The sequence below is a fragment of the Pelophylax lessonae genome (assembly GCF_965119305.1).
Source record: "Pelophylax lessonae genome assembly, chromosome: 6".
Taxonomy (NCBI): domain Eukaryota; kingdom Metazoa; phylum Chordata; class Amphibia; order Anura; family Ranidae; genus Pelophylax; species Pelophylax lessonae.
In genome coordinates this window covers 259,976,293-260,003,456 of record NC_138773.1, presented here as the reverse complement: position 1 = coordinate 260,003,456, position 27,164 = coordinate 259,976,293, and the positions used below count along the sequence as shown (strand labels likewise).

The 27,164-nt window shown below is 42.0% G+C and overlaps 1 protein-coding gene across 1 annotated transcript in view; it reads left to right on the top strand.

The window, feature by feature from the left end:
* The window catches only part of LOC309557374 (bile salt export pump-like), a gene marked incomplete at its 5' end in the record, with an annotated part of 154,691 nt that overhangs the window by 103,462 nt on the left and 24,065 nt on the right, over positions 1-27,164 (top strand). The window contains 6 exons of the mRNA XM_082260065.1: positions 4,919-5,077; positions 8,382-8,486; positions 12,631-12,792; positions 17,915-18,118; positions 19,162-19,403; positions 22,843-22,999. Of these exons, the coding sequence (XP_082116191.1) occupies positions 4,919-5,077; positions 8,382-8,486; positions 12,631-12,792; positions 17,915-18,118; positions 19,162-19,403; positions 22,843-22,999 (1,029 nt within the window). The remainder of the gene's footprint in view (positions 1-4,918; positions 5,078-8,381; positions 8,487-12,630; positions 12,793-17,914; positions 18,119-19,161; positions 19,404-22,842; positions 23,000-27,164) is intronic.

The following is a 27,164-nucleotide window of genomic DNA, read 5'->3' as shown; positions in this document are numbered from 1 at the left end:
CTTCTCCGGAGTAGGGGGATACCCCATGTGTGGAACTTTTTGGCAGTCTAGCTGCTAACAGGACCCTAAAATGAATCACTGCCTTCAGGCTTTCTAAGGGCATAAATTGTTGATTTTACTCCACACTACCTATCACGGTTTTGGAGGCCTTACAATTTTGGGGGTTTTGTACTGCTCTGACATTTTAGCACCTCAAAAAATGAGATAGGCATAAACTAAAAGCTGTGTAAATTTAAATAAATGTACCATAGTTTGTAGATGCTATAACTTTTGCGCAAACCAATAAATATACACTTGACATGTGGCTGAATACATTTTGGCCTAAGAAGTAGAAAATCGGATTTTTTAAAAAAATATTTCTGTCTTTTTTCATTTATATTGCAAAAAATAAAAATCTCAGTGGTGATCAAATACCACCAAAAGAAAGCTCTATTTGTGGGGAAAAAAGGATGCAAATTTGGGTACAGATTTGCATGATCATGCAATTAACAGTTAAAGCAGTGCTGTGCTAAATTGCAAAAAGTGCTCTGGTCAGGAAGGGGGTAAAACCTTCTGGAGTTGAATTGGTTAAAAAGACTGATCCATACTGAATGATCCATACTCATACATACTTTGACTCCCAACACCAATAAAGGAATGGAGTCACACTGACATTTTGCAATATTTGCTGGATAATGTTTAATATTGATATTATTGTTTCATTTGTAGCAATATTAAATCCCAAAACAAAAATGTATTAAATTGCAGCTCACCAATCCTTAGATGTGGTGGCTGCATCAGTTTTCTATTTTTAGCAGACTTTAACCACTTTACCACTAGAGCACTTTGCTGTCTTACGTCTGGGCCACTTTTTGCGATTTGGCGCTGTGCAACTTTAACTGACAATTGCGCGGTCGTGTGACGCCGTACCCAAACGAAATTGACGTCCTTTTTTTCCCACAAACAGAGCTTTCTTTTGGTGGTATTTGATCACCTGTGCGATTTTTACTTTTTGCGCTATAAACAAAAAAAGAGCGTTTATTTTGAAAAAATAACAATATTTTTAACATTTTTTTATATGAAATTCCCCCCAAAAAAGATGTAAAAACCAATTTTTTTTTTAATTTTTGGCCAATTTGTTTTCTGCTGCCCATGTTTGGTAAAAAAAATTGCAATAAGCGTATTTTGATTGGTTTGCGCAAAAGTTATTGCGTTTACTAACAAAGGGAAATATTTATGTCATTTTTGGTGTTTTTTTTTTAACGAGTAATGGCGGCGATCTGCGATTTTTTTTTGCGGGACTGCGACATTGCGGCGGACAGATCGGACCCTTGATTGACATTTTTGACACTTTTGGGGGTACCAGTGACATTACTACAGTAATCAGTGCTATACATATGCACTGTTACTGTAAAAATGACACTGGCAGTGAAGGGGTTAATTTTATTGGAGAGGGAGGGGTTAATGTATGCCTGGTGCTTACTGATGTGTGGGGGGGGGAGGTGTCTGTGTGAGACAGGGACAGATCGGATGTCCAGCTAAGCTGAACAGTCCGATCTGTCACTCCCTGTCACTGAGGAGATCCGCCCGCTTGTGTTTACACAGGCGGGCGGATCTCCACACTAGATCCCCGACGATCGGGGCAGAGCAGCGGCGATCGCCGCTGCTCCTCCCCTGGCCTGACTCCCGCTGTGAATGAAAACAGCGGGAGCGCGCCTCCGGCGGCGCGCGAGCGCCGCCTACAGGGAAGGAGTCTGGCGACGTAGGTCTACGTCGTCAGACCTACAAGAGCCACTTTGCCGCAGTACTATTCAAGTACTTAGCGGTAAAGTGGTTAACAGACCAAGCTGTCCACATAAAGTAGCAGTTATAGCCTTGAGGCAACCCATTCAGCACTGACAGGGGTGCTTACTATAGTTAGTCTTTTTTCATTTATGTAAACCCTTTATCCCAAAAGGAAAAACTGTTGCTGTAACTGCTTAAAAAATGTTAGCTGTACTTCAGCTTATTGGGGTTTGGTGAGGGGCTCATTTTGGAAATGTAGGAAGATGGCTAAGCTGATGAATAGTGTTCTGCAATGACATGAAAACACTGTCAAGATGTCACTTTAAAATTGCTGATGTTCTGCGCTAAAGACACTGTCAGTAACTGTCTGTGAAGTTGTGATGCTATGTTGGAGATACATACAGCCAGGGCCGGTGCTACCAGTAAGGCGACCTAGGCAGCCGCCTAGGGCGCAACTTATAAGGGGGGGCGCCGTCGTAACCTGACCTGGGGTAAGTGACTTACCGTAGGTCACTGAAGGGGTTTTAACCAGTGGCGGCCGGCCTGTCCATTACGGGCGCAGCTCCCCGTATCCATGCGTCCAGCCACCTAATCTACATGCAGGGCTCCGGATACATGGATTCCAATGACTTTTTTTTTTCTTTTTTTAAGCACATGATTAGAGCCAGAGGCTCTAATAGGCTTCAAAAAAGGGTGAGTTTGTGGCGCAGAGCACTGCGTCCTGAGCCCACCCAGTTGTGTGACAATAGTGAATAAATATTTGCTATTGCCACACTGATTTCCTCTCGGCCAATCAGGAAGTGGGTCTCGAGACCTGTTTCCCAATTGGCCAAAGGAGAAGGCATCCTATTGGTGGAGGAGGAGGGAGGAGACGGCCGCTGAGAGGGGACATGGAGGAGACTGAGGGGGAAGCCGTCGCCATCCGGAGGAACAAAGTAAGTGATCTGGTGCCTGGGGGGGGGGGGGGATATGGTGTGGACTAGACTCTGGAGTGACAGGGGGGTCCGTGGCCAGGTCCGTCTATCCGCCGCCCCGTCCCCCCCGCCCGACCGATGGAGCACCAGCCACCACTGGTTTTAATCCCTCCAGCATCCTCAGGTGGGGGGTGGGAGAGCATATGGGGGGGGGGCAGCAATTTTTATTTTGCCTAGGGCGGCAAAAATCCTTGCACCGGCCCTGCATACAGCTGCAAGAAAAAGTATGTGAACACTTTGGAATGATATGGATTTCTGCACAAATTGGTCATAAAATGTGATCTGATCATCATCTAAGTCACAACAATAGACAATCAGTCTGCTTAAACTAATTACACACAAAGAATGAAATGTTGCCATGTTTTTATTGAACACACCATGTAAACATTCACAGTGCAGGTGGAAAAAGTATGTGAACCCTTGGATTTAATGACTTCAACCAAACGTTTCCGCAGATCAGACGTGCACAACGGTCAGGAGTAATTCTTGACCATTCCTCTTTACAGAACTGTTTCAGTTCAGCAATATTCTTGGGATGTCTGGTGGGAATCGCTTTCTTGAGGTCATGCCACAGCATCTCAATCGGGTTGAGGTCAGGACTCTGACTGGGCCACTTCAGAAGGCGTATTTTCTTCTGTTTAAGCCATTCTGTTGTTGATTTACTTCTATGCTTTGGGTCATTGTCCTGTTGCAACACCCATCTTCTGTTGAGCTTCAGCTGGTAGACAGATGGCCTTAAGTTCTGCAAAATGTCTTGATAAACTTGGGAATTCATTTTTCCTTCGATGATAGCAATCCGTCCAGGCCCTGACGCAGCAAAGCAACCCCAAACCATGATGCCCCCACCACCATACTTCACATTTGGGATGAGGTTTTGATGTTGGTGTGCTGTGCCTCTTTTTCGCCACACATAGTGTTGTGTTTTCTTCCAAACAAACTCAACTTTGATTTCATCTGTCCACAGAATATTTTGCCAGTACTGCTGTGGAACATCCAGGTGCTCTTGTGCAAACTGTAAACGTGCAGCAATGTTTTGTTTGGACAGCAGTGGCTTCCTCTGTGGCATCCTCCCATGCAATTAATTCTTGTTTAGTGTTTTACCTATTGTAGATTCGCTAACAGGGATGTTAGCATTTGCCAGTGACTTTTGTAAGTCTTTAGCTGACACTCTAGGATTCTTCTTCACCTCATTGAGCAGTCTGCGCTGTGCTCTTGCAGTCATCTTTACAAGACGGCCACTCCGAGGGAGAGTAGCAGCAGTGCTGAACTTTCTCCATCTATAGACAATTTGTCTTACCGTGGACTGAATAACAGCAAGATACTTTTATAACCCTTTCCAGCTTTATGCAAGTCAACAATTCTTAATCGTAGGTCTTCTGAGAGCTCTTTTGTGCGAGGCATCATTCACATCAGGCAATGCTTCTTGTGAAAAGCAAACCCATAACTGGTGTGTGTTTTTTATAGGGCAGGGCAGCTGTAACCAACACCTCCAATCTCAACTCATTGATTGGACTCCAGTTGGCTGACATCTCACTCCAATTAGCTCTTGGGGATGTCATTAGTCTAGGGGTTCACATACTTTTTCCACCTGTACTGTGAATGTTTACATGGTGTGTTCAATAAAAACATGGCAACATGTCATTCTTTGTGTGTTATTTGTTTAAGCAGACTGTGATTGTCTATTGTTGTGACTTAGATGATGATCAGATCACATTTTATGACCAATTTGTGCAGAAATCCATATCATTCCAAAGGGTTCACATACTTTTTCTTGCAGCTGTATGTGAGAAGAGTTGCAGTAAAGTGTTGAAACACATCAAAGAGTGGACATTCTTTTACTTTAATAATGGGCCCCTGGCCAAGGATGTTGTGAGCCTGCCTATGGCTAGGAGAAACGTATCCAACATGGTGGATCCAAAGACAGGTATGTGGGGCCTCTATCCAAGAAAAAGAAGGTGGGACCCGGGGACAGCATGGCGCTATTTGCCATCTAACCCAGGTCCCCTACATTATACTGGCTGGATCGCTAGGTGAAATAAAAGAAAAAAGAATGCAACCACTAAGAATTGGTAAGCTACAGTATATTACATTTTTGTTTTTGGGCTTTAATGTTCTAGCATGGTCACCAAGGCAGAGTGACACTGAGTTTACTGATCATTTGTAAATTTGTTTTTCACCAGGGTAAAAATAAGAACAAGAAAGAAAATAAATCTGTTGTTATGAGAATATTGAAGTACAATGCCCCGGAATGGCCCTACCTTGTCCTGGGTTCTGTAGGTGCTGCCATTAATGGCACACTAACTCCCTTGTATGCTCTGCTGTTCAGTCAGATACTTGGGGTAAGTAATGTTTATGGATGAATGTATGCATTCCGTATATATGTACCCAAGCTCTTGTTGCTCAGTGACAGGTTCTATGTACCAATACCATTCTTCTCTTCTAGTAGAAAAACATGAGTTTCCCTACAGGGCACTTATATCAGTCTGGGAAGGCATTAGGGTTGATTTACTAAAACTGGAGAGTGCAAAATCTGATGCAGCTGTGCATGGTAGCTAATCAGCCTTTTAACTTCAGCTTGTTCAATTAGGCTTTGAAAGGAAAAAAACCTGGAAGCTGGTTGGTTTCTATTCAGAGCTGCTCCAGATTTTGCACTCTCCAATTTTAGTAAATTGACCCCATTTTGTTATAATGTCATCCAATGACATCCTTTAGTGTATATTGAAATGTGTTAATGAAAAGCGTTTCTCAGAAGGAAATGAGCCTTAATAAAGGGAGGGGGGGGGGGGTGTTGACCTCCTGAAACGCGTTGGATTTTATTGCAGAATAAAATATTTTACTGCCGCTACCATCTTTTCAACTTTTTTAGCAGAATGAAAAGGAGATCATTAGCTTACATCCATAAAAAAAACATTTTTCCTTTTACTTTCTGTGGAATAAAATCAACAAAGGAGATGAAACCTTAATAAATACATTTCTGATCCTAAATCAGAAAAATAAATGATTTTCTCATCTTCTCCACTGCTTCATACTAAATCAACATTCACACAGAGCAGCTTATGGAAATCTTTTGCTACATAATAGTAGCTGAGCTTTGTGTCCTGGTTCAGTCCATATTGGCTATTTCATCCTAGCGCTTAGCAAAATGTAAAGCCTGAACTCCATTGAGGGAAAAAAAAGTGGCCGCGGTTTGCCTTTACAAATGTCCTCAGTAGAAATTTGGAAATATTTTCATGGATTTTTCATGCCATCACACTATCTTGCCATGTTCTGGCTTTGCTGTAAAGGAAACCTGTCCTGAGGGACAGTGACTGGGGGTATGATCAATTGTAGTTTCTCAGTTGTCATGCTGATCCTTTTGGCTTCAATCATTTATGATTAACTGACTTCCTCAAAACTCCTAAACTGCATACTTACTCCAGGTAATTGTGAGTTAGAAAGCGTGGAAGCCATTGGATCATTATGATGGCCTTCAGACAACTAGCATTTTTCAAAGACATCAATGACTGCCTATATACTACTTTCACTGATGGCTTTCCTAAATGAGAAGCCCAAAACCCTCCCTAAGTCTACACAGTGCAAGCGTTTTAGCAAACGTTTGCTGCTTGTCTGACACTGATCCTTTGCTAACACTTTTAACTAAACTGAAGCCTAAAGCCTGGTACCTATGGTAATTTTTTTTTCATTCAATCCAGCGATGTTAGTCCAGCTATCTCCCCACTGTGCTATTACGCTCTGACAGGGAGGCTGCCCCTTTCGCCAGAACACACCGGTTAGCGCTTGCAGCCATTGGCTGCTAGCGCTGATCGGATGCAAATCAGCTGCTGGTTTTCCAGCATGTTTGTTCAACAGAAGCTTGTCGTGAGATCGGCTTCTGTTGGGCAAGTAGCTGCACACATGGGCCGAAAGTCATGCAGTTTCTACTTTAACGGCTGATGTCGACCAATATTTACCCAGTGTACAGGGCTTAAAGGGGTTGTAAAGTCATAAGGTTTTTTTTTTATCTTAATGCATTCTATGCAATAAGATAAAAAGCCTTTTGTGTGCAGCAGCCCCCCTCGGCCCCCCTAATACTTACCTGTGCCCCCCTCTCTTTCCAGTGATGTGCACAAGTGCCTTTGCCCAGGGCTGTCTTTAACACAGGGCAAAAGGGGCAGCTGCCCCGGGTCTAGTCATTGTTGTGGGGCCCAAAGCAGCGGCCCCTTGAGCCCCCAAATAGTTGATAAGTGGATTCAAGAGGGCCCAAGAAAATTTTTTCCCAGGGTCCAATCAAGAATAAAGACGGCCCTGCCTTTGCCTTCCAGGACTCTCTCTCCTGATTGGCTGAGACACAGCAGTGGCACCATTGGCTCCTGCTGCTGTCAATCAAACTCAATTAACCAATGAGGAAGAAGAGAGGGGGCAGGACCAAGCCAGGGCTCTGTGTCTGAATGGACACCCAGAGCAGTGGCTTGGTTTGGGTTCCCCCATAGCAAGCTGTTTGCTGTGGGGACCCTCACCAGGAGGGGGGTGCAGGAGGTCCAGCCAGGGACCTGAAAAGAGGAGGATCTGGGCTGCCCTGTGCAAAAAAACAAAAAAAAAAACAAGACTTTACAATCACTTTAAGTTAGAAGATGTCAGTGTTGTAATAAAAACATTACTACAGCCTTTGCAATTCACTAGTAAATGGTGTAGAGAACATTTCCAGCTGCACATTTCCAGTAGCACTTTAATTTAGCAGTTTTAAAGAAATACAAACCGCTACAGCTTGAAAAAAAAAAAAAAGGTCAGTTTTTTGTTATTAAAATAAAATTAAAAACTCAGTTTATATGGTATAACTAAAACACAAAACAGCTGTATGTATGTTTGAGTTTATCAAAATAAAGAACAGTAGGGGGCAGCAGAAGCACTGGCTAGAAACAATCCAGTGATCTGCTTATCAAAAGCTGCCCCAAGACATGCAGATCATTTCATGTATTTCATTATTTCATTTTTGGACTTTGATGCAACACCTACTCTCACAAAACTTTCCTGTTAAACAACATTTATCCTAAACAATCATAAACACGTTTTCTAAATGCTGCAAATTACTAAGTATGTACATAGAGCAAGTAAGTGTGGCTGCAGTGAATTGAAGACAAAATATAAATAACATATACAGTTTTGTCTTATATCTGAATCCATATTACCCATAATGAGGGGATTTACTAAAACTTGTGCACACAAAATCTGGTGGACGGCTCCAGAAACACTGTTTCCAATTTTGCAAATAATTTCTCTCGGTGCCCAAGGCATTTTGTCTTTCTATGTGTAAATTCAAAAAGTTCAGTGCTTAAATATATGCAGCTGTTTCTTCACTCTGTCAACAGTGAGGCAAGTATATCCAGTAGGTTCAATCTCAAAGATTCTTACCAGATTTTCCGACCCATATAGCAATTAATGGGTCTAATAAAGCTTTTTTTCTTTCCACTTCAGCGTCTCCATGCCTTCTTTAACACATCTCTCCAGTGTATCAGCTGTGAGTGATCCCTGTCTGGGAATTGATGTGTTCACTTTCTGGGACCATCTCTTTAGATGTTTATAAAAGAACAATTTTTCTTCATATATAGCCAATTTATCCTCTACAGATTTACTTTCTGAGGTTTCTGCTTTTCTCCTCTATTTTAGACTTTTTCACTGCCAGATGAAGCTGAGCAGACACGACAGATAAATGGGATGTGCGTGTTATTTGTTATAATTGCAGCAGTGTCGTTTGTTACCCAGTTCTTACAGGTAAGTCTCTAATGTGATACTTCAATTCTCGATAGAGCATCTATAAAATGTTGATTGTTGTTAAAGCTGAACTCTAAGCAAGCAGCTGAATATATGGACAGTCTTCTACCTGGTAAAGTATTTTTTATTCTGTGTAGTCAGTCTTGTGATCCACACAAACCTGCCAGACAGCACAGTCAGGCCGAAGGCTGTAACTATAGTAATAACAGACCTTGCAATGGCTATTAGGCACAGGAGGCCTGGAAAAACCGTGACTAAAGGGATGTAATTTAAGATGGAGTTTAGAAAGGGCCCCTTAACGGTTTTGCTAAGAAGCCCTGTACCACTTAGGTTGGCCATTCATTATGCAATTTTCTTTGCTTCAACCCCTGGTTGAAGGAAAAAAAAATGCTTGATTCCCCCATCAACACAGGTAAACACAGTCAGAAATTGACACAGAAACAGCTGTGTAAGAGGCTTAACATTGGGTGAGGAACAGCCAAGCTCTGTTACTAACGTGTGATTTTGGAAGACAGTTTCATGTCACAGGGCATACACCATGGCAAGACTGAGCACAGCAACAAGACACAACATAGTCAAAAAAATGGATACCGTGAAATGTATGCCATCATCCCCAAGAAACTAGGACAAAAAACAAGGGGTAGAAGGGGCCAAGAGAGGACCCAAGAAAGCGGGACTATACCGGCATAACTGGTGGTTACAGGAATACAAATACAACACTCATATATGTATAAAAAAATATATTCATTTTATTACATAAATGAGTGTTGTATTTGTATTCCTGTAACCACCAGTTATTCCGGTATAGTCCCGCTTTCTTGGGTCCTCTCTTGGCCCCTACTACCCCTTGTTTTTTGTCCAAGACACAACATAGATATAATGTATCAGCAAAGTCTCTTCCAGGCAAAGATTTCAAAGCAAACTGAAGTTTCAAGATGTGTTTTTCAAACTCTTTTGAAGAAGCAAGAAGAAACAGGCAACATTGAGGACTGTAGATACATTGGTCGGCCAAGGAAATTTAATGCAGCAGATGAAAAACACATCATGCTTACTTCCTTTCAACATTGGAAGATGTACAGAAGTGTCACCAGCACAGAACTAGTGAAAACCAGTGGGACTCAGGTAACCCATCTACTGTCCAGAGAAGTCTGACCAGAAGTGGTCTTCATGGAAGAATTGTGGTGAAAAAGCCATTCTACAGATGTGGAACCAAGGCTAAGCAATTCAACTATGCACGAAAACATAGGAACTGGGCTGGAGGTGGCAGCAAGTTCTCTGGACTGATAAGTGAAAATGTGAAATATTTGGCTGTAGCAGGAGGCAGTTTGTTCACTGAAGGGCTGGAAAGCGGTACAATAATGAGTGTCTGCAGGCAACATAGCATGGTGGAGGTTCCTTTCAAGATTATGGCTGCATTTCTGCAAATGGAGTTTGAGATTTGGTCAGGATAAATGGTGTCCTCAATGCTGAGAAATACAGGCAGATACTTATGCATTATGCCATACCATCAGGGAGGCTTCTGATTATTCTGCAGCAGGAAAATGACCCCAAATATACAGCCGATGTCATTCAGTCTTATTAAAGAACAAGGGGTCCTGGAAGTGATTGTTCCCCACAGAGCCCGATCTCAACATCATCGAGTCTCCCTGGGATTACAGAGAAGCAGAAGGATCTGAGGCAGCCTACATCCACAGAAGATCTGTGGTTAGCTCTTCAAGATGTTTGGAACAACCTACCTGCCAAGTTCCTTCAAAAACTGTGTGCAAGTATACCTAGAAGAATTGACTTTGGTTTGAAGGCAAAGAGTGGTCATACCAAATATTGATTTGATTTGGATTTCTCTTCTATCTATTTCTTTTTCTTTTTTTACTAATTTTGTTAATTGATAAAAATAAGCTATTAACACTTCTACTTCTGAAAGCATTCCTAATATACTGCATTTTCACACCTGCTTTCACACCTGCCTAAACATTTTGCACAGTAATATATATATATTTTCAACCGGATCCATGTCTGTCTGTTGTCTAGTTATTCACACAAAAAAAAAAAAAAAGAACACTAAATCACACAAGATTGTATGACACAATTTTGTGACCAAGGTAATGGCTGGCAAAAAGCTTGACAAAAAAAGTCCAATAATCATTATTTCTGTAGTTTGTTGGTCTAATGGTTTAAATTGCCAGAGCAGCAATCAGGCTATCACTACAAACTGTACTGAATTTTTCCGACACATAAAAGAAGCCACATTATGTTGAAGTCTTTCAAACTAGTTTGAAAACACAGAAAATAGCAGCAAAATAATACAAGGGAAATTTCCAACCTGACAAAATAGTTTGGCTTTTAAAAAATTGATTGCTTTCCCTTATATTGCTATTTTATTGACACATCATACTGTGCTGTCACACCAGTCTTATACTGAGGTGTCCCACAGCGGTAGTTACTGCTGGTAAAATTCAGTAAACGCTGTAAAAAAGGTCGGTAGGGGACCTAAGGGAAGCGGTCTGCATGAGTACATGAAAAAAAAACTTTATGACATTTAAAGAGACACTTAAAGAGACACTTTTACTCTTGTCATTTTAAACTGCAAGTTGGCTTAAGTAGATTTCTGATATTGGTGGTTATATTGGTGGCATAATCACCCACAGGCATCTAATTTATTAGGGATAGCTTACTAAGATCACAGCTCTGCTTCCAACACCCTGTACTCTTCCTTTCAATTTTTTAATTTACTAAAGAATTATGGAATATTCACTTAGCTTGTCTTAGAATGTTGTTATAACTAGCCCTGCTGATTTCTGCTTTCCTCGACTACAGAAGAGAAGGGGAGGTGTCCTGTAGTCTAAGGCAAGGCTGACAACACTGCTTAGGATTTCAGTGCAACAGAGGCACAGTGTTGTGTTGCTGTCGGAAGTTAAATTTCATCCAAAAGGGAAAGTTCCATTCTTCCTCCTTCTCCACCTAGGCAATCTGAGCAGAAGTTTACTTCACACCTGCAACTTTCTGAAACACATCACAGGTCCCAGGAGACTGCAGGACCATTCAGAGAGTGCAGTGTGGCTCACGCATGCACATTGGGGAGCTGGCTGTGAAGATGCAAGGAGTCACAACCAGCTTCCCACAGTTAACATGCCAGTGCCAGGGACCCACAGACCCAAAAAGAACCGGCTCAGGCAGTGGCGGCTGGTGCTGGGGGGGGGGGGCAGAAAAACAAAGTGCACCCCCCTCAGTCGGGTCAGTCAGGTGGCACATTCCTCCCCCCCCCCCCTCTCTGCCTCTTTACCTCCTCTCCTCCTTCCTCCTGCCGGGGAGTGCTGGATGGCTGAGCCGCTGTCCTCCGCCATGTGTCTTCTGCCTCTTCGTGGCCACTGGCCAGTAAGATCGGTTCTCTTTTCAGCCAATCAGGAAAGGGGTCTCACAACCCTCTTCCTGATTGGCTGGGAGGAGAGTCAGTGTGACAATAGCGAATATTCATTTGCTATTGTCACACAACTGGGTGGGCTTGGGCGCAGTGCTCTGGCCCCGAGCCCACCCTTTTCTGAAGCCTATTAGAGCCTCTGGCTCTAATCACGTGCTTCAAGAAAAAAAAAATCCCCTATTGGAATCCATGCGTCTGGCGCTCTGCATGTAGATTAGGGGGGCGGACACATGGATGGGGTGGGTGGTGCCCCTGCGCCCTCAATGAACGGGCCACCACTTGGCTCAGGTGAGGACAGCACTGGATCCCTGGACAGGTGAGTGTCTGTTTATTAAAAGTCAGCAGCTACTGTTTTTGTAGCTGCTGACTTAATTTTTTTGGAACCTGGCTGAAGCTTTTCTTTAAGCGCTCAATAGATTTCTGGTAGATCAACAGGTATTTCACAAATTATTACTAAATTTAAATTTAAAGTCAAGTACACTGACATACACTTTTCATGATACGATTGGTCTGGGCAACTAACTTACAATTACTTCTGTTCACCAAAGAGCCATGAAACATTATAGAACACAGAGATAGTGTATACTGATGCTTTATATTAAGCAGTTATCTAAATGTCCCCTTCTCATTTAGTTGAATTGGCCTTTTCTAACCTTGTTTGGATGCAGTAACATGAGGATCATATAAAAGCAAAAGACATTAACGTGGGTTTTTTTTTTTTTTTTTCAGGGTTATGCCTTTGCTAAATCTGGAGAACTCCTGACTCGGAGATTGAGAAGAATTGGTTTTCAGTCAATGCTTGGTCAAGAAATTGGATGGTTTGATAATCCCAATAATAGCCCTGGGGCTTTGACCACTAGACTGGCCACAGATGCATCTCAAGTTCAAGGGGTATGACAAACTTTTAGCATGTCATAGAAATATTGGTAAAATGAATGATAAATTGTTATTAGCCACTAAAAATTCCTCTGGTTGACAAGATGAATATAAATATGATACAAAAACACAAAAAAATATGAATATGATACAAAAACTCTTTGCTGGAATGTGGGTGGGGGCATATATTTCTATGCTACAGAGTAATCTCTGCTAAACAGTATATAGCAGTGATGGCAAACCTTGGCACCCCAGATGTTTTGGAACTACATTTCCCATGATGCTTATGCACTCTGCAGTGTAGTTGAGCATTATGGGAAATGTAGTTCCAAAACATCTGGGGTACCAAGGTTCGCCATCACTGGTATATAGCAATATACTCTTTGTGGAAAAAAAAAAAAACAATTACTGCTAAAAGGATCCCCCATGCCATCTAGCACTTAGCACCGGTGTTGGGACAAGGTCATCTAGAGCCCAGGGCAAGCATGCCAAACTGCTCCCTCACCCCCTCCCCAAGATGTATGACCATCATGTGTCAGCAACCCCCTCTCCCCCCACAAAAAAAGTAAATAAAGCTAGCGTTAATCTGCATGCTTTCCTTCCAAGCATAAATTTCCCCTCCTCTTAGTACAAATCTGCTTCCCTTGGCACAAATGACTCCCCCCCCGCCCCCACCTTTCCTAGCACAGACCCTTTACCGTTCAAATTATCTCTCTGAGTGCACAACCTCTCCCTCTCACCCCAAATCCCCATTCCTAGCACAAATCCTCCCACATCCCCCTCCTAGCACAAATCCCCTTGTATCCCCCTCCTAGCACAAATCCTCCCCCCCCCCCCCCCCTCAACAGATTTCCTATCCTAGCACAAAAATACCCCCCCCCCATTCATTTCTACTAGCACAAATCCCCTCCCCCCAACAAAAAAAAAATCCCCTCCTAGCACAATTTCCCTTCCTCCTCTACCATATCACCTCTTCTAGCACAATACCCCCAAATTTTCTCTCTTAACACAACTCCTCTTCCCCTATCCCCCTCCCAGCACAAATCCCCTTAAAACACCACTCCTAGCACATCCACCCTAAATTTCCCCTCGTAGAACAATTCTTACAACCTGCTGCCCCCCAAATTCCCCTTGCCAACACAAACCGCCCCCACCCCCTAATCTCCTAGCACATCCACCCTAAATTTCTCCTCCTAGAACACCCTGCCCACCCCTTGTCCCCGCCCTTATTAGTAAACATGAAAGAATTGAAAACTTTCGGATCTAAGGGGTGGGGAAACAGAAACAGCATGTTTCTCACTTACTTCAAATGATTTAACAACAGAGTTAGCAAATTACTGTCCAGTTTAGGAAATCAGCAAATCTGCATATTAGCAATTCTTCCAGTTTCAAAAACTGGGGAACGTGTGTTAATAGGTTGTAGTCTGAAGAGCTGGTGAAATAAAATTCCAAGTCTAGTAAAAAAAAATATTCTTATTTTTCCTTTGATGGGAACTTTGCATCTAAAGTCTTTTGTTTTTTAACTGATTTTACATCTTTTGTTTATGTTTCACATTGTAAAATATGGCATTGACCATGACACTGTGAGTTGAGTGTACTGGTCAATAGTCCTTTCTAAAATATACCATCATTCGTAATATAGCACCATGCTTGTTAGGCTGGGTTCACACATGTCCGACTGCGGTTTGCAATCTGGAGTCCAGTGCATTTCTGTTGTCCGGTTCAGGTGCAATTTTTTGCCTGAATCCACACCTGAACCAGACCCAAGATGCACTGGACCATATTCAAAACCGCACTGTGGCCGCCCCAGACCTGTGTGAACCCGCTTCGTTGAGAACCGGTCACATTCACATGCTATGCAAATTGGCATCCAAACACATCCAATCTGCATATATGTGAACCCGGCCTAATACTGTTGCCATAAAGAAATCACCTTGGACCAGCTGCATGGAGCATGTACTATACTCTAATTATGTGCTATAATACATTAAAATAAATGTTAAAATAATATTTTATTTTTATGGGTAAAGCTTGTCGGATTTGGCCTTAAAATATATTTAAGCCCAGAACATTTTCTTTTTAATTTTAGATTGGTTGGGGAAGGATTAGAACCCCCATCAGGTTTTATTGCTTTCTGTGTTTCTGTTAGGGGTGACAGGGGTGACAGAACAGAACAATATGTGATAGTGGGCTCCGTTCACAAAGCAGTATTTTCTTCTTTCAATTTTTTTGTAAAATACCTGATAGCGTTTTTTTGGCATTCACTAAAAAATGCTACTTAATACCACAAGTAATTTTATGAAGTCTTGCTGTATTTAGTAGTGAAAACATGCAATAATTTAATGCCTAGCGGTAGCTGGTTTATTTATTAACAGTAGTAAATACTGCATTAAGGAGTGGGTTGTCATTGGCGTCCCTAACAACCAGTAACTGTCATGATTGTTAAGGAGCGGATGACCATCGCGTCCCTAACAACCAATAAGTCATCAGCTGTTAGCTTGGTTCCCTGCTGACAGCTGAATGTAGCAAAAAACATGACTGGCAATGAAAAAATCAGGGGAAAAAATCCATACCAGGCCCCTATCCGAGCATGCCACTCGGCAGGTAAGTCAGTGCCCCCCTCCTGAACCATAGCAGGCCACATGCTCTCATCATGGGGGGTGCTTTTGGGCAGGGGGCCACCCAAAGCACCTTGTCCCCATGTTGATGCCAGCCAGGGTTGTAGGGGGTCTGTGGGTGGGGGGCTTATCAGAATTTGGAAGCCCCCTTTATCAAGGGGGCCTTAAGATCCCGGTTGCTCCCTATGTGAATGAATGTGGGATACATAGTACCCCTACTCATTTACCAAAAATAAGTAGTGTTACTAAACACAGGAGGCAGTTTTTGACAAGTTTGTTATTAAAAACACAAACCTTTTTAAAAATTGTCCTCTGGTGTAGATCCAACATCAGTTATCATGCTCACTGCCACCATGACCCCCCCAAAAAAACAGCTCAGCTCCAAACAAAGGCTCCAGCGAGTGACAGCTTCTCTGCCTCCCACCATTCAATAAACGATAGTGGCCCTACCCCCTTGTGATGTCATGACCGGGGCATGCTGGGTCGTTGACAGTATACTGAATTGACTTTTTCAGAAATGCATGTGGTATCTAGGTAAAATATATCTGGACACCTACATGCCGCATGTGTGCTGTTTATGTGAGGCCCCTTTCACACCTATACGATGCAAATTTGCAGCAACTTTGACGTGACTTGAAGCAATGCCTGTGTAATCTTGAGGTCTATGGACCTAAAGTCGCATCAAAGTCAGACAAAGTAGTGCAGGGACTACTTTGAAGTTGCTGCGACTTGAAGTCAGACAGATATGGATGGTACTCATTGGAAATCATGGGGTTCCAATTTGTCATGCGACTTTGCAGTCCTAAGTCGCAGGACAAGCTGCACAAGTGTGAAAGGGGCTTGAATGGAGCCCAGTAAGTGAGGAAAAACCCTAAATGTCACCAGAACTGGAATTTCTCTTTACCTTGGAGAGCTTTCCTTTTACTTCCTGCTATGTCCATATGACAGGAAATGAAGGAAAATTACCTCACAGATGACAAAAAATATCCTTCGCTACACTCTTCAAAATTAAATAAAAAGTTTTGCATTTGCTATACTCTAATACCCCCAATAGCCAGAAGGAGGATAATATTTTATATCTAAGTTGTTAATAATCCACCTTTACTCATTTATTATATGTCCATATGTGAAATGGTCAAAAAAAAAGGGAAGAAATATCTGCGATCAGAACCACAAAGTATACAATAATCAAAACATCATGATGACAAAAGGCAGCCAACTCAATAGGTGGATTACAATCCTATAGTAGAGCAATGAACAAAGTAGGAGCAGCGCCAATAGAAAATACATATATATGTGTATCAAATTATATATATGGAAAGAGGGAGGGAGGAAGGAAGAGATCAGTCCAGATTATCCAATCACAGGTGTATACAGTAGGGAAAAACCTATTTCCACCCTGTGGTCACAGTCAAGGCTCCTTACCAGAAAGTCTGACCCTCCTGTTACAGAGTGGTCAAACAGTCGCCAGCCAAATAGGAATACACTCAATGTGAGTAGAGGAATCACTCCCAACTTCTCCTGCTAAATAAGACTCAAAACCTCCAGGAAGGTGGTATAAATATCGGACCCCTCTGCACTCTCAACACGAAATACCTCTGAAGGACAGAAAAGGGGCCAATAGTGTAGTAGGTCTAAAAAAGGCAACTTTATTGAAAAAAGTATTGCACTTACATAAAATCAATGATGAATCAGCATATAGAACAGGGATCCTCAAACTGCGGCCCTCCAGCTGTTGTGAAACTACACATCCCATGAGGCATTGTAAAACCCTGAAATTCACAGACATGACCAGGCGTGATGGGAATTTTAGTTCCTGAACAACTGGAGGGCCATAGTTTGAGGACCCCTGATATAGAACAATCAACCGCGGTATGTAAAAAGCGTGCTTCACATGGGTATGTCTGGTCCCCCTTACGCGTATCGTCATATAATTGACATTGTCCTTCTGAGATAATTCGTGCTGAGAGTGCAGAGGGGTCCTGTATTTATACCACCTTCCTGGAGGTTTGGAGTGCTATTTAGCAGGAGAAGTTGGGAGCGATTCCTCTTCTCACATTGAGTGTATTCCTATTTGGCTGGCGACTGTTTGACCACTCTGTAACAGGAGGGTCAGACTTTCTGGTAAGGAGCCTTGACTGTCACCACAGGGTGGAAATAGGTTTTTCCCTACTGTATACACCGGTGATTGGATAATCTGGACTGATCTCTTCCTTCCTCCCTGCCTCATAAAGATTTTGGGACTTTCCATGTATATAATTTGATACACATATATATGCATTTTCTATTGGCGCTGCTCCTACTTTGTTCATATTAGAAATGGGAAGTATAGGAAATCTGATTGTTATTCACTGCTCAAGTATATTTGAATAATACCTTTTAATCATGCGTTAATAGGCTTAGGAATTAACATGGCAAAAACTATTAGGAGCACGTCATTTAATGTTTATGTACTTCTTTAGGATCATTTCATAACCCTTTTTTATTAATATACTTTTACTTAAAACCCTTTTCTTCAGGCGACAGGTGCCCAGATCGGAATGATTGTTACTTCCATGACAAATATTGCAGCATCGCTCATCATTGCATTCTTCTTTAGCTGGAAGCTTAGTCTGGTTGTCCTCTGTTTCCTCCCCCTGATTGGATTGTCTGGAGTGTTTCAAGCTAAAATGCTTACAGGATTTGCCAATCAGGACAAAGAAGCATTGGAAGAGGCTGGCAAGGTAACAAAATGGGGATCATTGAAGGTAGTCTCCATTCAATAATAAGACCAAACCATATGAATAATATTTTAATAGTATTTGAATAATACTAGCCAAAATCGTCCAATCAACATTCCACTCGATCAAAAAATCAGCCACCAGATGGAAAGTCTGTCCTGGGGTTGAGGAGACAAGAAGTGTGCCAAAGAATGCCTGGAGGGTAAAGGTCAACAATGTGGAAGCATGGCTCATGTACCAAATAGAACGAACCCCAGAAATCCATGGTGACCAAATGCTGAGTGATGTGAACCGTCCTGTAGGGCAATTTTTGTCTATTATTATTCATATACATCATGTCAGAAACATCAAACTCCTGATGAAGTTAACATTGTTTTACAAAGCGCATTGAGATCTAAGATGTTTAATACACCTGTATTTTGAGTATTCATATAAATTATATCAGTCACGAGGAAGAAAGTGTATAATCTGCATTGTATGTTGTAACAATGATGTTTGGTGCATTTTTTTTTTTTTTTTTTAGTTTTTTTTCTATGTAATCAAGTATATGAACTTGTTTTCATACATAGTATTTATATCTGTCTACACTTCCATCAAAAGTCCCTTGGGTAATCTTAGTTAACTTCTTTGCAACTATTCAGGGCAGAAGTATTCTAGCCTCTGTATTTGATCTACAGTAGCTGTTTTTTTTTTTAGTTTTGGTATTTTGGTGAACATATATTGGCACTGAAGACATTGCAATATACAGTATGGTAAACAGATGACTCAACTTTCCAATGCATGGGCAAAACCGAGATATCAGATATGGAAGAAGCTGTTTTGTGCAGAATTTACAGGCAATTAACTGTTTAAGCCAATTAAACAGAAATCCAATTTACATTATCCATTTCACCAAGCTCTTAAGCAATGTGATGTAAGCTGTTTGCAAGAAAAGCTTATCAAAGGCTATTGTAGAGGTCAAAAGTCATTCCATTATCAACACACGTCCCAACATCGTTCACAAAATACTTATGAAACTAATTTATTTTGAATTTGCCACTTCTCAGGTCTCCAGTGAAGCAATCGGTAATATTCGAACAGTTGCTGGACTTGGAAAGGAGAGGATGTTTGTGGAGAAGTATGAGGAGCTGCTGGTAATGCCATACAAGGCGGCAGTGAAAAAATCTCACGTATATGGAGCATGCTTTGGATTTGCCCAGTGTGTCATCTATATGGCTTATGCTGCATCTTTCAGATTTGGAGGATATTTAGTCAATACGGAAGGTTTACACTATTCTCTGGTGTTCAGGTACAACATATTGATTCTGATAATCCAAGAAGCATGTGTGTTATTTTATTGATATTTCATGCTTTAATTAAAGAAAAAAGGGGAAACCTTTTCACCAGGGGAGTGAAATCATTTAACTGTCATATTGACATATTTTAGCTGAGCTGCTGATGGGAAAATATTCATAGGGCCAACATAGACCTATCTGGCCTTCTTTCTTTTTAGAAGAAAGTAGACTTATTATTTAATTTAAAAATAGAATGACCACAGAATACAAAGGGTTAATAAGTATCTTTTAAAGGAACCCCGCTGACTTAAATTTAGATTTTTAGACTTTTTATGTTGGTGACCACACTTCAATAGTTAATTCATCTTTCAAGAGGAAGTAAACCCTCCTCTGCAAGTTGTACCTATAGGTAAGCCTATGATAAGGCTTACCTATAGGTACTGTAAATATCTCCTAAACATGTACCGTTTAGGAGATATTTACCTTAAATGCAGCCAGTGACATCACAGGCGCATGCGCTCTGAAGGAACGGCCGCTGGTGCCGTTCCTTCAGAGCCCTGTGCCGTGACTGTCGGCTCCCGCGCGCATGCGTGGGAGTGATGCAATCGCTGGTCCAGCCAATCAGATGGCCGGATGCCGCAAACCCGGAAGAAGGGTGACAGAACATGTCACCCATGGGAGAAGTGAGCAGATGGCGCTTCTTTCTAAGGTAAGTATATCATAATGAGCTAGTATGCGATGCATACTAGCTCATTATGTGTTTTTTTTCAAGTTTACTTTTTAAAAAAAAAAAAAAATGAGGTTTACAACCTCTTTAACCTGGGGGAAGTATGCAGATCAGAAGATCTGACTTCACCCTTACTTTCCTTGTGTCTTGCTGCAGTGACTATTCCATGACTAAAAGAAATAAAGCAGACCAGTGACATTTAAAAAGGAGCTCAGTAATTGCAGAGTATGGTCTTTTTTTTTTTTTAACTAAAGCTTTCCTTTAAAGACAACCATCAGACTGAATTGTTCTACTCTTAAAAAGCTCTAGCTGTGATACTCACCTGCAATCTGGAACTGTCTCCTTGCAGATACTCTTCTTCATCAGAAGATATAATCAGCCTTCCAGGTCAAATAATGGCCAGTGTCACTCAACCTAGAAGACTGAGCTCACACTGTGAGTGCAGGGTGTCATGGCCTCAACCCCTGACAGTGCATCAGCACAGCACCCTCCATTCACAGTGTTTTGGTGCAAAGAATGGTGCTGATGTGATGCTGCCAGGCATGGCACCCTCCACTCTTCCAATCTCACAGTGGCCTATTAGGTGTTTAAAAGCAAACCCTGTCCACTCTGGCTCCAGAATATAGAATGACATTGATGCCATTAGGGAGCAGGAGCTAGGAACAGTTGCGACTATGTTGAAAAAGATTTGCAAAATGTCCCAGAAACTGAAAAATCCCAAATTGTGATTTGTCACAGGAATGTTTCAATTTTTGCACCCTATAAACTAATACATGTGCTTCAATATGGCACAGATATTAGCCACAGATCTCCACTTGATCTAACCTGGTGAAGACCTGCACTTTGGCCTGATTCCTCTGATAAGCATCAGTAGACACTTACCAGAGGGGGAATGAGCCGAGAGAAGCTGTCTCCTCCCTTTCCTCTCCCTCCTTTTGCCTGGTTGGCTGGACACACATCAGAGGGGGCAGGAAGCTGACAGCTCTGTGCTTCCCTGCTGCCTGCAATTCCCTCTCCTCTGGGCGGATACTGATCACAGGGTTGTGAGCTGCCAGGTTGCTGTATCTCTCGCTGCACAGTGACTGTCACTATGCAATATAGATGCAATAGACAGAGGTCCCTGAGGGATAGCTATTTATTAGAGCCACTGTGCGCATAAATTTACATGGAACATGGTACTGTGCAATGCATAGTTTGAGGCCATTGTGTTATAGATTAAGGTCTCTGAAGTTTCTAAACAAAGGGCCAGTTTGTGCTTTAGACCTTTGGGGGCTGGACCGTGGCCAGTGGGAGTAGAAAATGTCCTTTTTATCAGTGGGAGTAAACAATGTCCCATCTTTACTGGGGAATTATTAATACCCCATCATTGGTGTCAGTGGGAGGAAAAGTGCCCCATCATAGTATCATTGGGAGTAATAGTGTCCTATCATTGTTGTCAAAGGGAATAATAGTGCCAAATCATTGATGTTAGTGAGAGAATTAGTGCCCCATTATTGGTGACAATAGGAGGAAAAGTGCCCCATCGTTGGTGTAAGTGGAAGGAATAGTGCCCCATTGTTGGTGATAGTGGGAGGAATAGTGCCCAATCATTGGTGTCAGTGGTAGGAATAGTGCCCAATCATTGGTGTCAGTGGTAGGAATATTGCCCAATCATTGGTGTCAGTGGTAGGAATAGTGCCCCATCTTTGCAGAATATAGTCTTCTGCCCCATCGTTGGTGTCAGTTGAAGGAATAAGATCCCATTATTGGTGTCAGTGCAGAAATCACTGCCTTATTGTTGGTGTCATTGGGAAGAATAGTGCCCCAAGGGCCAGACAAAGGCAAGCAAAGGGCTGCATTTGGCCCCTAAGCCACAGTTAGGAGACCACTGTTATAGATGAAAGTGGACCTAACATAAAGAGCAGCTACACAATGAATATCATTATGTCATTCACAACTCACTTGTCTCACACTGTGTAAGGATAAGGTTACCTGAGTCTAAGTCCACTTTAATGTGATAATCAGTATTTTGCTTTAAGAAACTGCATTTGCTGAAGACCAATCAAGAGGGGATCCACCAATAGACTTGCATATAATTTACCCTCTATTTGTCAGGCTGTAATGGAGTCTATTTGTCAGTCCCTCTTAGGCTCTAGAGTTGGAATCTTCCTAAAACTCAACTCAGGGCAGAAAATAAAATGATCCATTGCAGTTGGGCTGTGACAGTATTGCAAGAGTTAATAGGAAATTTTGTTCAGAGCAGAGGAGAAATAGTTTCACTTAACTGCTCCCCTGCTCCCCTGGCAGATGACGCTCCACCGCGATCCTGCGGCGGACTGTTCCCCAATGCCCTTACATTCAGAGCTGGGCTATGGACCCTGTTTTAGTCTTGACAATGTCAAGACCCTAGACCACTAGAGTGTGGGGGTGCAGAAGCTGCAGGGACAAGTCTAGATACAGGAAGGAGCAGAGGATTAGGTAGGTATATTTTATTTTATTGTTCCCTGAGACATAAAAGAGCAGTTAACCTGTGCAGTGCAAGGGATCATTTTTTTATTTACCCGGAGTTGGGCTTTAAAGTAATGAACAAATATTTTATTTAACAGAAATTACCAAATATTTTGTTGTCTGCCCACAGTGAATACATTATTTTTTTTAAGTATAAATCCATTTTTTAAAATGTTATATTTGATGATCACCATAATAGGCTAAAAACATACACTGAGAATTCTATCTTTCTCCTTCAGAGTAATTGCAGCTTTAGTAACAAGTGGTACTGCACTGGGCAGAGCTTCCTCCTTCACTCCGGATTATGCCAAAGCAAAAACTGCTGCCACTCAATTCTTCAAGTTATTGGATCGGATTCCTAAGACCAGCGTTTACAGCACAGATGGGGATAAATGGGTGAGACAGCTGATAAAAAGCCTATTCTATTTCTAAGCATTGCACAATTGCAGAATCCATTTGGATATGTAAATAAGGAGAGATATGTCATTAGTCTTCTTTTGGGCTATCAGCATCTGCGCTTCCAACTTTATCCACCTGGCGCTTCCAACTTTATCCATTAAGTGTTATTAAAGTGGACCTACCTAATCTAAAAGAAAAAAAAAATTAAAGCTGAACTCTAGGCAAATAGCTAAATCTACAAAACAAATACTATGAAATATGTTTACCTGCCATAGAATTTGCATTTCTGGCCTCCCAGCCCTGAGATTTACGTAGCTCTCCCACACAATAGTATCTGGCATACAGGAGACCTGATTTTCCTCTCTTTCAGGTAAGTAACACTTGCATGTCCTATCCATTCCCCAGCCTATGGCTGGGCAGTGAAAGCTGACTGAGTAAGAAGACTAATGAACGAATGAACTTAGCGGTTTGTCATGGTTCTCTCCTCCTCTTTTCTCTTCCTATCAGCATGTTACAATTGTCTCATTGAACTCCTCCTCCCAGTTTAAGCTCTTTTCCATGGTAGATTGCAGAAGACTGATATAAAATAAATGTATTTATTTTTACCTCTCGTGTAGTGAAATAAAAAAAGAATAAAAAATCAGCATAAGGGACATTACTTACAGTTCCCATTATGTGCCCATAATATGAAATTAGTGGCGCTATACTGGTAAACGTCCAATGTGCAGTGTCCTTGCAAATATGGGGGACCTAGATATAGCTAGGGGTGAGAAAACATACAATAAAGGATGGTGCAAATGTCCATAAAAGGAGGCATACTGTCTCAAAGTCTTATAGTGGTAATGTTAGTCCATCAACAAATGACAGCTTCCTAGTTAAGAACCTGAAGCGGATTCCAGCAGTTGCTAAAGATATAAAAGAGAGAAGTGCCTCAAAGTGTAGGAGTAAAATGACATTCATGAGTTTAAAGACAATTCACATAGCAAGTGGAGCATATGTGTTTAAAATGATGCCACTTCCTCTCAGCACATAGGAGGTAGAGAAGGAAAGTGAGACCTGCCAACCACAGTAATTAAAATGTTAAGGCCAGCCGCGACAGTGGCAGCGGTCTTAACACTTATCAACTTCACAGGAGATCTTTATGATCCAGCAGTTGCTAAAGATATAAAAGAGAGAAGTGCCTCAAAGTGTAGGAGTAAAATGACATTCATGAGTTAAAAGACAATTCACATAGCAAGTAGAACAAAAGGTATATCACAATGGAGTCATCATATGAAGCTAATATCAGTGTCCATTAACCAAAGCGCATGCTCGGAAAAGCATGATCGGAAACGCGTTGCAAACTAAGTGACGTCATCACCCTTCGCACCATGCTCCACGAGCGCCCCAAGCCTCCCTTTGATACCCATTCCATCTTCCTGCTGAGTACTGGGTTTACGAGTGGAGGAACTTTACGGCGGGAGCCAGCGCCTTGGTTGACAGACACTGATGTTAGCTTCATATGATGACTCCATTGTGATATGCCTTTTGTTCTATTCGCTATGTAAGCTGCCAATTGCCTTTGTACTCAATAAAGTGGTTTTACTCCTACAGTTAAAGGCGGTTCTCTCTTTTATATCTTCATCAAGAGAGCCCAGCTATGCCCATCATTTCTGCCCAGCTTCTCCATTCATTAAAGCCGGTAATATAGCTTCTATAAATGGAAAACAATCTATGAATGAATGGGGTGGACCTTTCAATCATCTGCCAGTCCTCCATTCATATATCACATTTCATTCATAGAAGTTATGATACAGCTTCCTTTATTGGAGTAAACCTAACCTCACAAGAAACCTGGGATTCTTTATGAAACCTTACCAAGGTAAGTACTTGGGGGTTTGAATGCTATTTTTTAATTGCAGCTCGAAAGGAGACTGGTGCAGTCAATTTGTCTTAAGATCCACTTTAATTATTAGGCTCTAAGCCAAGGGGCGGATCCAGAGTCTAGTCTTGGGAGGGGCACTGCCAGAAAATAGGGTGTTGCTTACAGAACAATTTTTAACGTATCATACAGTCCTTGTTTAAAACAGTGACGTGTTTAAAATGATGCCACTTCCTCTCAGCACATAGGAGGTAGAGAAGGATAGTGAGACCTGCCAACCACAGTAATTAAAATGTTAAGGGCAGCTGCGACAGTGGAAGTGGTCTTAACACTTATCAACTTCACAGGAAATCTTTATGATTTCCCCAAGGGTCTCCTGATGCGCTATACTGTAGCTCCATCTGGGATTCTTTCCCTCCGTCACACACCGCGGCAAAACTAAGAGGGAAGGCTGCTACAGCACACCTCTCACCCAAGAACTCAAACCCCTACAGAAGGGGTTCCCAACCTTTTCAGGAGAGAGGAACACTTTAGCACCTTGGTAATCAGTCACAGGCCACAATGAGCAGAGTGGGCAGATGACAGGTCCGTATCCACTCAGCATATGCAGAGCAGACATGGAAAAAGCCCTATTTACTCTATGGCCCTCTGATCCACCCAGACAGAAGGGGACTGATTCCCCCTTCTGTTTTTTTAAGTGGATCGGATTACAGATAGGCTGGTGTAAACAGACACAAGTCCATTTACATCTGCCACTCTTTAGAGGTAAATGGAGGGTCCAATTGGGTCCACATGAAAAACAGACAGGCAGACCCGATTAGACTGATTGTGTGAAAGGGGCCTAAGGCTGCTTTCACACGGATGTCATTTACCTGCACCTCAACAGACCTCAATCTTCCCTTCTTTCTCAGGATTACTGCAGGTATCGCTGGCTGCTGCTGTCCCAAAGGTGGGTATGGCTAAAGGCTGATGCTGGCTGTCCTACAGGGCTGGTACTGCTGGTGGGTACTGCTGGCTGGTACTGCTGGTGGGTACAGCTGGCTGGTACTGTTGGTGGGTTCTGCTGGCTGATGGCTGCTGCTGGCTGTCCTACAGGGCTGGTACTGCTGGTGGGTGTTTTGCTTGCGTCTATCTAGCAAGGTTACTTTGCGGTACAAACAAGGAAACTCAGACCTTTGCAGTGTATAAATGTGCTTTTACTATGCAAAAGCAATCTGTACATACAAAACTATTACAATATTTAGGAGCATAATACAAGACTGGCAGATACAGATAAAGATAGAGCAAATATATAATACTTAACTAAAAGAAGTTTGTAGCCATGGAGTCCCATTTCATGCACATGGCTCAGGGAAATCAGTGTCAAGTTCCTGCTTCATGGATGTTTCTGTGAGACTGACTCTTGCAGCTTTGGGCAGTAGTATTTAGACTTGTGTATAAGGAATATACCATCCCCCCAAACCAACATACTTTATCCTGAGGAGAAAAGGGCTCGCTTATCCATTGTTTACTTCACCTTAAAGGGGAGGTGGGGAAGGTAGGCTTTGTTAAACTGACATTCCTCAAGCCTTTACAAAAGAAAGGTATGACCTTATATGGCTTCTTGACCAGAGATTACAATGCATTAGTGAGCCACTGTATTAAATGAGGGAAATATGTAATATGCAATTTCCACAACACTCCACCCCTTGGCTCACAAATGTCATATAATGCCTCCAACGTTACATAAAGACACCATCTAATAATTCTCCCACCCCCTGGTTTATCTTAAATAAAAAAACAATGGGTGAACTAACTAAACAATAATTTGAATACAACCCCCTCCTATAACTATGAAGGTGTTTCAGTCTTTGGCTAAAAAAAGTTCATTAGAAAAGTCAAATCTAACGTTCTTTAGAAAACAAGTCCAGGCTTTTAATACTGTACATCAAAAGGCCTTGCTCTCCATAGCTCTTGTGGTCTTCCATCATTCTGTCCATCATTTAACCACTTTCTCTGGTCTTCCTATGGATCAAATCGGAGACAGCCTGTGGAGTGGAAAACAAAGCGGATAATCTGTTCCTTCTAATAATACATATACAGTAGACCCCGGCCCTTCAGCTACAATCTCTCCTCTAACTGACTTCTTGCCTGGATCTCTGACCAACACTTTTCCACCTGCCTGTATCCACTTCTGACCCTCCCAAAGAACATCAATAGGGAGGAGAGGAAGTATCCACTAACCAATCAGAGTCCCAGCCACTGTCCTGAAGCTCATCTGCCAATGCAAATATAACTTCAAACCTTCCTGCCAGATTCCCT